Source organism: Accipiter gentilis, chromosome 27 (genome assembly GCF_929443795.1).
Source record: "Accipiter gentilis chromosome 27, bAccGen1.1, whole genome shotgun sequence".
In the NCBI taxonomy this organism is placed as follows: domain Eukaryota; kingdom Metazoa; phylum Chordata; class Aves; order Accipitriformes; family Accipitridae; genus Astur; species Astur gentilis.
In genome coordinates this window covers 9,848,227-9,860,000 of record NC_064906.1, presented here as the reverse complement: position 1 = coordinate 9,860,000, position 11,774 = coordinate 9,848,227, and the positions used below count along the sequence as shown (strand labels likewise).

The 11,774-nt window shown below is 49.1% G+C and overlaps 1 protein-coding gene across 1 annotated transcript; it reads left to right on the top strand.

The window, feature by feature from the left end:
* The first annotated feature begins 1,444 nt into the window (after nucleotides 1–1,444).
* Nucleotides 1,445–10,929, top strand: PTGR3 (prostaglandin reductase 3). The gene is made up of 2 exons (XM_049830177.1): nucleotides 1,445–2,481; nucleotides 8,786–10,929. Exons 1-2 carry the CDS (start codon nucleotides 2,171–2,173, stop codon nucleotides 9,708–9,710), a joined length of 1,236 nt encoding a protein of 411 aa, XP_049686134.1. The 5' UTR covers nucleotides 1,445–2,170; the 3' UTR covers nucleotides 9,711–10,929.
* The last annotated feature ends 845 nt before the right edge of the window (nucleotides 10,930–11,774 follow it).

Sequence of the window (11,774 nt, the reverse complement as noted above, 5' to 3'; positions counted from 1 at the left end):
TCTCTTCTCTTTTCACTGAAATATAACACACATTCGGATCCCAGGGCTCTCAGACAGTCTCAACTGATAGACAGACACATCGAGCTGCTTTTCCTGCTTCAGTTTGTTACTCCTCCTCCTCTTGCCCACGTCACCCTGACAATTACAAATAGGTCTCACACAAACCCATACCTGTCAATCTTTTTAATTGCTTTGTTTTCATTTTTTTTTTCCCTTTCCCAGAGCTAAACAATATGACAAAAAAAGAAGTCTTAATACAGCGCGGCATAAAAGATTCCTCATGTGAGACACGCGTTGAGGGGGTTGTTATTATAATCCACTTGCTAAAGTGCTGTGCAAGACGCATGTGCTGATTTAACTTCGGCTGAGGTCTTGTTCCAGCAAACTTAAAAAAAAAAAAAAAAAAAAGCGCAGGAGATGATACCTCGCCGTGGCACACGTCTAACCGGCGTTGAATTAAAAATGATTTGTGGGAGATTACAGTTCATCCTTACTTTAAAATACCAACAGATTGCAGAGCAAGAACTGCAGCATATGAAACATGCTGCTAATAGATTTTGCACAGTGTGTGTCTGGGGATTTATATAATGTTAACTGCAAGAACAGAAGGGTTCTTCCCTTTCTTTTTTAAGTCAGGAAAGCAAATAAAAACTACCCAGCTGATTCCTAAAGGAAAACACTCGGAACTGCAATTTTGCTCTCTTTCGGGCAGACGGGGATTTATTCCTTTTTTGCTTTAAATTATTAATCCCGCGCAATTAAGCAAGGAGCTGTTTGTACCGGTAGGATGGAGTTAATTCTAGGAATTACACGTGAGCTCCTCCGACACCGGTGCAACATCTCTATTACATTCCCTCCCTCCCTCCCTCCCTCCCCGCAGTTGTACCAAGTTGGGATTGGCGGCTCTATCAAAACATTTACTTTGGTCCCTTGACCCAGTTGATTTCCTGCGCAGGTTCCCTCTCCCCAACGTATTCTACAGCGAGAGGTGATTTTTATTTTTTTTTAAGAAATCAAAGAAGAAAAAAAAAGAGGTTTTTCTGACAGGGAGTGGGGGAACAAACCCTGGGACCCAAACGTACTGACAGCAGCCTGTTCACCACCTCCTCCTCCTGCTGCTCCTCTTCCTCACAGGACGGCGGCGGGAAGGCTGCCGCCCGCGAAGGGCACCCCGCGCGGCTCTCCCGGCCGCGGGGCGGGCAATGGGGGGGTGAGGGGAAGAAGGGGGGGGCGGGGGGGGGGGGAGGAACTTCGCCTTTTTTTTTTTTTTTTTTTTAAATCCCCTCAACGCGCCTCGCGCGGAGCCCGCGCCTCCAGCCGCCCCAACGGCCGCAACCGCCGCCGCCGCGCGCCCCGGCCCCCCGCGCCCGCGCGCGGCGGCTAACGGCTCGGGGTTGATTCGTAGCACCTTGCGAGGAAGTGAACGTTTCGCACGGAAGGGGCGGAGCCTCCGCCCGCGGGCAGCGGCTCCTCGGCGGCGGCTAATAACAACATTAGGAGATTAGCTGCAACTTCTTCCCCACTCCTCTAACCTTATCGATCCGATAATTTATCGTGCTTTCTTCCTACTTTTCTTTTTTCTTTTCGGTAGAAAGATAACCTCTTTTTGTCAACTAAAGAACGGGGCGGGGGGGTGGGCTGGGGGGAGCCGAGGCGTTTCTCTCTCTCTCTCTCTCTCTGTCTCTCTCCTGTTTTTTTTTAAATCCCTTAGTCAGAGGCAGCGTGCACATTAAAAGCAGCCTTTAGGAGACAGTCCAGCCTTCCGTACCCCTGCCTCGCCGAGCCCAGCTGCCGTCCTCCGGCGGGGGCAGGCAGTGCCCGTGTGGTGTGTGTGTGTGGTGAGGCGGGTCGGGCCGGCGTTGCTCCTCGGTAACGCTAGCGGCGGCGGAAGACGAGCGGCTGCAGGGGACCATCTTGCCGCTGCTCCTCCGGTGGCGGCGGCGGCGGCGTTTCCGTGTGGCGGAGGGGCCGGCTTGGTTGGGGAGGACGGAGGGCAGGCTGCAGCTCGCTGCTGCGCCGGGCTTTATGTACCTACACAAGTAGCTGTCTGCGGGCGGAGAGTTTTCTCCTGCCGGCTCGGTGGCGGTGGTGGGTCCTGCGAGCTGCCTGGAGAATCCCGAGCTGGAGCTCTCCCGAGCGGGGCGGGGGGGGAAGCAAGCCGAGGCAGGGCATGAGTTTTAGCGCAAAAAGCGGCGCTTTGCTGAGCTCCCGGGCGCCGCGGTGCTGGTGGCGGCGGCAGCCACAGCCGTCCTGCGCCGCGGCGGGTCCCGCCTGGTCCTACTTCGGTGGCAGCCGGCCGCGGCCCATCCTGGACATGTCCTACTCGCGTCACTTTCTGGATTTCCAGGGCTCGTCCATCCCCAGCTCCATGAAGAAGCTGGTGGTGACTAAGCTGAGCCAAAACTTCAGGGAAGCGGTTACCCTGCGGCAGGACTCGCCGGTGCCACTCCCGGGAGACGGAGACCTCCTTGTCAGGAACAGGTGAGCGCCCGCCTCCCATTCCGCCCCCCCCCCCCCTCGGCGCCCCGGCCCCCTCCGACTTCTCGCACCTTGTGGCCTGCTCCCTCACTTCGGAGACCGGCTCCAAAGTTGTACCAGCTGCCATCTGGCGACTGTTAATTTAATTTTATTGTTGTTGTTTTCAACGGCTGGTGCCACGGTCCGGTCGCCCCGTCCACGTCTGGGGGGGTGTGTTGTGTGTGACACTTCCTCCCCCTCTTTCCTCTGGCGGGGGGTGTGTGGTGGTAGTGGTGGCGGGGGCGGGTTGTACGCCTGCCCGAGGGAGGAGAAGCACCTCGGGGACCCTGCGCCAAAGGCGGGGAAGAGGCAAGTTTTCACGCTGAGCCAGACGCCGGGAAGCGCTTTGCCAGTCCCTCCCAGGTCCCTGCCCGGGCTCGTTACACGCACGTAAGCCCGCGGGCGCGCGAGCGCGTCCCCCCTCGTCCCCACACAGCTCTCGCGGGGACGCTAACGTACGGCCGCGTGCCCCCGGCAGCCGGCACGCGCGCGCGACCCCGCGCCCGCTGCTTGTCCGTGTCCCGTCCGTCCTCCCACCCCACCCCCCCCCTCCTCCTCCTCCTCCTCCTCCTCCTCCCCAATGCCTTTTTCCCTTACCCCCGCCCCGGTGTGCCCCCTCCCTCCCTCCTCCGCCAGCCGTGACTCACCGGGGAGGCGGAGGGCCCTGCCAGCCCCGGCCCGGCCGCGGCACCACCCCCGCCTCTGCGCGCCAAAAGCGGGCGGCGGGGAGGGGGCAGGGCAGGCAGGCAGGCAGAGCTCCCGGTCCCGGTCCCGGTCCTGGCCCCGGCCTCGCTGGGCAGGACGCGAGCCCGAGGCTTTTAGAGCGGAGCCGGGTCGGGCGGAGAGCGAGGTGGTGACATTTTGCTCTAACATAATACGCCGTAAATCGTGCGGCAGCGCGTCCGGCGCGGTGACCAGCTCGCCATGAAATGAAGACTCTTGAGGACAAAACGTGCCTTCCCCCCCCCCCCCCCCCGCCCCCCCCCGCAGCTGTCTCCATAAACCTGTTTGTTCGTTAGTGGCTCCTTCCTAGGCGTTGTCGTCCCTTAAGCTAAAAGTAAGCCTTTTAAAGTTCAGAGGTTTCTCTGCCCGCGAGGGGAAGGAAGCTGAAACTCTGGGAACTTCGGAGCAGAGTGCGTGGCTGGCACAGAAGAGAGCAGCACCCCCAGGTTCTTGCCGGGCAGGGCGATCCTAGTAACACGTAGTTTGCCATGCTCTCCGCTGCAGCTTAAAGATGTTAAGAAGCACCAAGTTGGCTTGGGAACAGTGCTGGAAGTTGTGTTAAGGCAGTGCGTGACTATGTGGGTATGTGTAATCTCTAGCGTGTGTCCGTATGTAACACATAAGTACATAGTGAAGAAGGGGTGAGGAGAAAGAAGAACAGGGGCTCCTCCAGGAGCTGACGGGAAAGCTTCTGTGGCACTTTAATCCGATGCTGACATCTCCCACTAGGATTTCTGAGGCCGAATTTCCCTCCAAACCTCAAAGTCTAAAATATTGTGTTGCTGCATCCGCTAATGACCATGAAACAGTAATGGCATGAAACAGCCATCAGGCTGGAGTTACATTCCTGTTCGTGGAAGAGGTTGAAAGACTTGAGATAGGAGTAGCAAGTCTCTACTCGGGTAATGCAAGGCTGAGCAACATCCTTGTTTCACAGATTCCTCCCCCCCCCCCCCCCTGCACTTGGAGTCTTTCTCCCCCCACCCCCCTGAAATTTTAAAAATTTATTCATTTTTCATACGGCTTCCAGTGTAACTCTTCCTTTCTCCCTCTCCTCCCTCCCTTCACTGGGTGGGTTCCCTGGGTGCTAGGGGGACGTGCACACCTCATGGTAAAAGGGCTGAGGCGCAGAGCTTGTACCAGACTAAAGGCAGGAGCTGGTCCACAGATTCAGGCAGGCAATTACTGGGTTTTAACACATCAGCCTATTACACGCATGTTCCTGTACAGACACACACGCACGACTGGGGTGGAGGGGAGGGAGAGGTGAGTGATGAAGTCTAGATTTAGAGTTCATACGTTTTGTATTATTTGGTGTTCTGTGGCATTTCCTCTCTATTTATTATTATTTTCTGGGGAATATCACAGAAGACACGGGATCACGTTACTGAAAAACATTCTCCATATACAAGCTGCAGCAGGAAGCAAGTTCTGAATGTTTCCCCCCTCTCTTGTCACTCTGGGGAAGCATTTTCCCATCCTGAAAGGATGAGTCCCTGGCTTTATTTAGTGGTTTTTTTTTAAAAAAACAAGCCCTAATACAACTATACATTTTCTAATAGGTAAAAACATACAATTAAAACCAAAACAATAAAGGACTTGAGTTCCAAGAGTGCATTTGCGGATTCGTTCATTTTAGTCCCAGTCACGCCCATGAATAGTATTAATTGCTTTGAGCTTTTTATGCAAAACAATCCTCATCCACCACAATAAAATCTGGTTTTGGATTTAGGGGAATTGGAAATTAAAATGTGATGAGTTCCTGTATGGATAGATATTTTAAAGTAGGATGCAGTTAGGGGCAACTTTCTTCCCCTCTTTCTTCTCCTTTAGAGACCTAAGCCAGCAATCTTTATTTCTAATTTTTTTTTTATAAAGAAAAAAAATAATCCATCCTGTATTCAGAAATTCTTCAAAACTAGAAATCGATTTACAGCAATTTTTTTTTACTTTGATTCTGTGTAGGAGGAGAGGAAAAGGTGAATAAAAAAATCTTCAACGAAGCCATTTAAGCTTCGTATGTCTGTTTGTCCCGTTTTCGCGGGGGGTGGGGAAGGGCAAGGTTCCTCCGTTTTATTGCAGAAAGACCCAAGGGCTATGAAGATTTGGTCCTTCTTAAAGCTGTTGGGGGATTTTCGAGATTTTCTTGAGGAAGTGACACATTTTGTTTCCAAAATACCTGTAAGGATTTACTGTTGGGCTGGAAGGAAGATGGGAACAAAGTTTATAGAAAAGGGGGTAAGAGGGCTTGAGAAAGTTTTTTGAACCAAGGGACTAATGTATCACAGTGGGAAAAGTGGAGGACTATTCCTGCTGAGTGTTTGGTCTAAATAATGTTTTTCTTGTATAGTACTGGTTTGGATGACTTTGTTTTGTCTGTGTTTAAGGCTGTGGTGCTGGTTTTCAGTGTCTCATGCTTTGTTGTGGTACGAAAAGCAGCATTTCCTCCCCTCGGCGGTGTCCTCCTGTTTTCTGTAATAAACAATGCGAGGGGGTTCAACACTGTTGAGTATAAATAAGACGGGTGACTCAATGTGCGTAATTATTTTGGGAAAAGCCAATCTCTAGCTTCCCCCTCCCACCCCCCACCCCGGTTTACATCTTGAAATGTTGATGGAGCAAGCCTCAATTAGAAACTGCTCAATTAAACAATACGTTTTAAGAAAGCAAAGCAAGACAAATATAAAAGATCTGGAAGGGGTCTTAAAACCCACCAACACCCCAAGTAATTGTTACTTCTGTGCTCTCCTTTTCTCAGAAGTTAGTAAACTGATCTTCAACTTGCAAATCGTACTTATTCCTACTTTTAAAACCAAAATAATCTAAGAAACTGTGGGCACATCCTACCACCTCCCTTCTGTCAGCTGGAATGACAAATTAGACAATTTGTTTTAATCCAGACGCTGCGTACTATCGTTTTAATGTGCAAGGAATCTAAGAGACTAAACAATCTTAAAAGAAAAAAGCCCGTACAATGCGAACAGGAGTTTTGAGTTCGCACACAATAAAAAGGGAGTTTAAAAAAAAAATTGGGGGGGGGGGGGGGGGGGGAGAGGGCTGGGCGGCAGGCTGTATTGATTAATAACGATGAGCCCAGGGGAGAAAGAACCATTTCCCGTGGCCCAGCAGCCCCGCAGAGACGGGGAGGGAGCGGGTGCGTGTGCACGCGTGTCTGTGTCTCTGTGTGTGTGCGGGGGGGGGGGGGGGGGGCGGGGACGACCCCCCCCCCCCCCCCCCCCTTCCACCCACTCCCCCCGCAGCGGGACAGCGCACAGGGCTTTGTCCGCCCCAGCCCCCTGCCAGCGCGGGAGCGGGCAGCGGCGGGCAGGGCTGCCCGGCCCGCCTGACCCTCTCCCGTCGCAGCGCCCGTTCTCCGGACGGGACGGGACGGGACGGGGTGGCGGTGCCCCGGGACCCCCAGCCCCGCGGAAAGCTCCGCACCTTGCCCGGCGCGGCGGGGAAGGGGGCGGCCGGTCAGCACCAACTTGTGCGCTGCGGCCGCACGGCCAAGTTGCGGTGCAGCCCGGGCGGGGGAGGGCTCGCATCCTTCCCCCCCCCCCGGCGCCCGAACAAAAGCAGCGGTGCCTGCGCCGGAGTCCCGCTCGGCGGGCGTCTGCCCCGCTGCACGACTCGGCCCTTCCCCGCACGCAAAGTTTTTGTCCTCCGAGGGTTATTTACCTGCCTTTGTGCTCTCCCCGCTGCAGCGCAGCGCTGGGAGGGAAGGAGGGCAAACTCCCCGAGGGAGGGAGACGGGGGCTCGTTACCGATCGCCGGCTGCTCCGCCCGCCCTGCCGTGGGGTGCGCTGCCCCGGCCCGGGGCACGGCCGCGCCGCGCGAAGGCGGATGCGCGCCGGTGGCGTGGGAAGGGAGGAGGCCGAGCCCGGCGGGGAGCGAGGACCTGCCGGTCGGGCTGGGGCCGGGGGCTGCTGCGGGGCCGGGGCGAGCGCCGGGGGGGCTGGCCTGGCAGCTGCGGCCGGGCGAAGGGCTGGGAGCGGGGAGGGGGGCGAGGGCTCCCTTCCCCAGAAGTTGGGGGGTACAAGCGGGAGGAGGCGGGGGCAGCGCCGGCGGGACTCGCCTCGGTGCTCCGAGCCTTCCTCCCCGCCGCCCCAGGGACTCGGCGTGCCTCGGACGCTGCTGCTCCGCCACCGGCTTTCCCCCGTCTTTTAGCGGTACTGAACGGGAGTTACCTTAAGGCAGGGGAACAGAGGGTTTTCTGCGTCTCTGGGCCAGACGGAGGGATCTTTTGTTGCGGCTGAGCCGGGAATTGAAGGCAGAATTAAAAAGAGCAACAGTCACTTTCACCTATTATTTCGTGCGTGGAGGTCTTCGTGCGTACGCGTCTTTTCAATATGTAACGCGTAACGGTGGTGAAAGTTTGAGGCTCCCCCCCCCATGCTATAAAGAACGAGGGAAATGGAAACGAGCAAAGCGGTTCTAGTTCTTCTCGCTCTGCGCGCAAGCAGTTTAAAACTACGCACACGTTATGATTTGAGCCTATTGCTAACTGCAACAATTAAAAGTGCACTGTTTGCCTACTTCTGCAGCTTTTGCACGGTATCAGGTACACCTTTCAGGTTGTCACTTCCGCATGTAGTAGCAGCCCTGGTGTTTTCTCTTGCATGTGTTTCTTTTTTTACATTTCCCAGTTAACAGAATCTTCCTCCCGTCTCTCTTCCCTTGCCTGTATAGAGATGTTATGGGGTTATTTTAAGAAAGAAGCGTTACTAACATATTCTTGGCATTTAAGCTAGATCATAACTTTCTTTTAGGCATTATCTCCTAGTGCTTAATCAAGTTGTGGGAATGTCTCTAACATTTTCTAAAAAAAAAAAAAAAAATAATAAAAAAAAATTGGCATCCATTTTTACCTGTTAGAGGTCATTAGGACCTGATACTCAGTCTTATAATTTTAGTCCTTCTGCGCAAGGTTGTTTTGATGTGTTGCAAGTAATTTATATAAAGAAAAATATTTTAACGTTGACATTAGCTACATCAAAAGGCAAATTTGCTGTAGTGACTCCATCAATTAAAAAGTACTTGCCTACAGTAACATGACCTTGCAAATGACATCGATAGTTAATATGATCGTTAGTCATTAACAGTATTATTATATTCAAAAATGTAAATTTGTTGCCAGAATCGACGTATTTGCCTCTTTGCACGTTTTGTTCTTCAGTGTTTTCACATCTTGTATAAAGTGATCAATTAATTTTCAGCCTTTAATCCTGTACAGAATTATTTTTAATTTGCTTAGTTTGGTCAAATGGACCTGGGGAAAATATAAGTTGGTTTTGGGGGTTTGGTTGGTTTTGGGTTTGTTTTTTTGTTTTTTCTTTTAGCAAATTTATCTTTAATTCTATAGTAACAGGAAGTAAACTACAGAAGTCTGATGGAAGTAGTCTCTGGAGTGTACTCATTATTCAAATATACCAATCATCAGAAAAAAGTCTCATGCTTACTCCACGAATTTAAATTGAGGGTTTCTCATACGACAAAAACTTGGTAAAGGAATAAATCTCGTTAATACATTTTTGTTTTCTTCTAGATTTGTCGGCATTAATGCATCTGACATAAACTACTCAGCTGGTCGATATGACGCATCGGTTAAACCCCCATTTGACATAGGTTTTGAAGGTGTCGGTGATGTGGTAGCATTAGGACTCAGTGCTAGCGCTGATTATACGGTGGGTCAAGCTGTGGCCTACGTGAAGGCAGGTTCCTTTGCTGAATACACAGTTGTCCCTGCCAAACACGCAGTTCCTCTACCCTCTGTGAAACCCGAGTTTCTTACTTTAATGGTAAGTGGCGCTACCGCATACATCAGTTTGAAAGAGCTGGGAGAGCTGTCTGAAGGCAAGAAGGTTCTGGTGACAGCAGCGGCTGGAGGAACGGGCCAGTTTGCTGTGCAGCTTGCAAAGGCGGCAAAATGCCATGTAATTGGAACCTGCTCCAGCGATGAAAAGGGTGGTTTTCTGAAATCCATTGGCTGTGACCGTACGATCAACTATAAAACTGAAAATGTTGAATCTGTTCTTAGGAAGGACTACCCCGAAGGTGTGGATGTAGCGTACGAATCTGTTGGGGGAAAGATGTTTGACGTGGCTCTTAACTCCTTGGCTACCAAAGGGCGCCTGATAGTTATTGGGTTTATCGCTGGCTACCAAAACCCTACTGGCCTCCAGCCCATTAAAGCAGAGTTATTGCCAGCAAAACTATTGAAGAAGTCTGCCAGCATCCGGGGTTTCTTCTTGAACCATTACCTTTCCGAATACAAAATGGCTCTGAAGCACTTGCTCAAGATGTATGAAAGAGGAGACCTGGTTTGCGAAGTGGACTTCGGAGACATGTCTCCGGAGGGCAAGTTCACTGGCTTGGAGTCTGTATTCCGTGCTGTAGATTACATGTACATGGGAAAAAACATTGGAAAAATTGTAGTTGAATTACCTCACTCTGTCAACAGTAAGCTGTAAAAACAGAACAATGACATAAATCAGAAGAGAAAAAAATGGGCACTTTATGCCACAGAATTACTAGAAACAATTTCTTTTTTTAAGCTTAGTAATGGATATTATATTAAAAAACAGCATTAAGGTGTTAATAAAAAGTTTTGTGTTTTTTCCTTTCTTAAAAGTGCTTAAATCGGTGGCTATAGCACAGACGTAATGGGCCTGTGTTTGATTCTGTCGCTTAGGCTAGCGTGAGACAAGAACATTGTTCTTGACGGAATAAGTCTTGATGCAGAGGCAGATTTAGTCTGTCAGACTGGTTTGATAAGGCTTTATATATATAGTGCAGCTCAGAAAAAGAAATTTCTTTCAGCAATTTTGATTCCCTGATTTAAAAATAAAATTGTTAGAACAAGACTAAGTAAAGAGTTGTATCTTGTGGTTGCTCTATTAATCTCTTGAAGTTTCTGGAAAAAATTATGCTCTTGATTTTTTCGTCACAAACACGATAATCATGATTCAGTTGCGTCATGGATCACAGTAATATTCCTTAACTGGTTACGCAGGGAAATTTATCCTCCAATTCTGACATGTCAGTAATATTAAGAAAAGCAACCTGACTTTTTTTTTTAATTACGTCTTTAGTAACTATAAACAACTGTGCAATTTTCTTTTAAATCTTTAACTACAAGTTGCAACATAATCTCATTTTCTTGCCTTTTCATTTGCTACTGTTACTGGTTACTGTCCGGTCTCCCCTTTAGTCAGTATTACGAGATTATTGGAGTGGGGTTTTGAGCCATGTTCATGTGTGTTTAGATCCTGCATATTTTTTGAAGATTTAATAAAGTTTAAAAAGCTATTTAAGTATTTGTGGCATTTATTCATATTGATACGGTTCTTGCTGACTAGCTCCTTTATAGATAATATCTCTGTTGTAGAGTTCTTTGATGATTCTTGATGTGACTTCCCATAATGAAGCTGCTGCTTCTACTTTTATTTTTATAGAATATTGCTTCTACAGAAGCCCTTTTACAAACAGCAAAACCATTTTAAATCTACAGTCATGGTACCTCGTACATGTACTGACGCTCAGCCATAGATTATCTTGTGGGTGCAGTTAAAAGGTTTTGTAAAGTTTTGAAAATTCCTCCTCACTTAATAGATATTATTAACCGTACATAGAGCGGGAATTCCAGCTAGACGTGTAACATTTTCCAGAACAATAAAATACTTTAAACTATGCTTGCTCTACATCTTTTTTTCCATAGCAAACATTTAAGATCTTAAAGGCCAATTTTGCTACATCTTTTGAAATTATATACATTTGTATGCAGCTGGAAAGATGGAAATTTCCTAAGATCATACACCTAATAATAAATGTAATGATAGACTGATAATGTCTAGGGGGTGACAGAAAAAATCCAGGGTAAACTTAATTTGGGGGCATTATTCAGGACTGACTGTACACGGCATTTTTAAAAGTAATATACAGGAAAAACTTACATTTTAGTAGTACAGGCAGTAGAAAGAGTATTTTTAACTTTGACTTAGTGCATTCTTATTGTAATTTTTTAGTGAATATGTCATTAGCATCCTAAAGAATTGTGTGCAACAAAAAACTGTCCGTTTTTTGGGCCATGTCTGACTACTGGATTTAGTCCCACTTCGGAGGATTTGGGGTAAAGGCAGAAGGGCCCGAGTCTTTGTTACCACTTCTCTTTTACTCAAGCCGAGCATCAAACCACTATGATTTTTGTTTTCACCAAGATCTGCTGTTAGAAATATGCTTCTTCTTTCCCCTCTAATATTACAAATATTGTGGTGTTTTGTGTGTTTTGCATAATTAGAAAGGTATATTGGCCTTCCAGCTGGATGCTGGAAGGATGCAAACACTCAAGTACCATACAAGAGGAGAGCACACAAAGTTCTCACTATTACATTCCTAGGCACATGGTTTCTTTTCTTGTTCAGAGAAAAGGCAGTGCCCGTGGTCAATAAATGCATCTTTAAAACAAAACAAAAAAAAAAAAAAAAAGCTGTTTGGGATGCACTAGGGCAAAATTAAAATAAAAAGAATATGGTTGG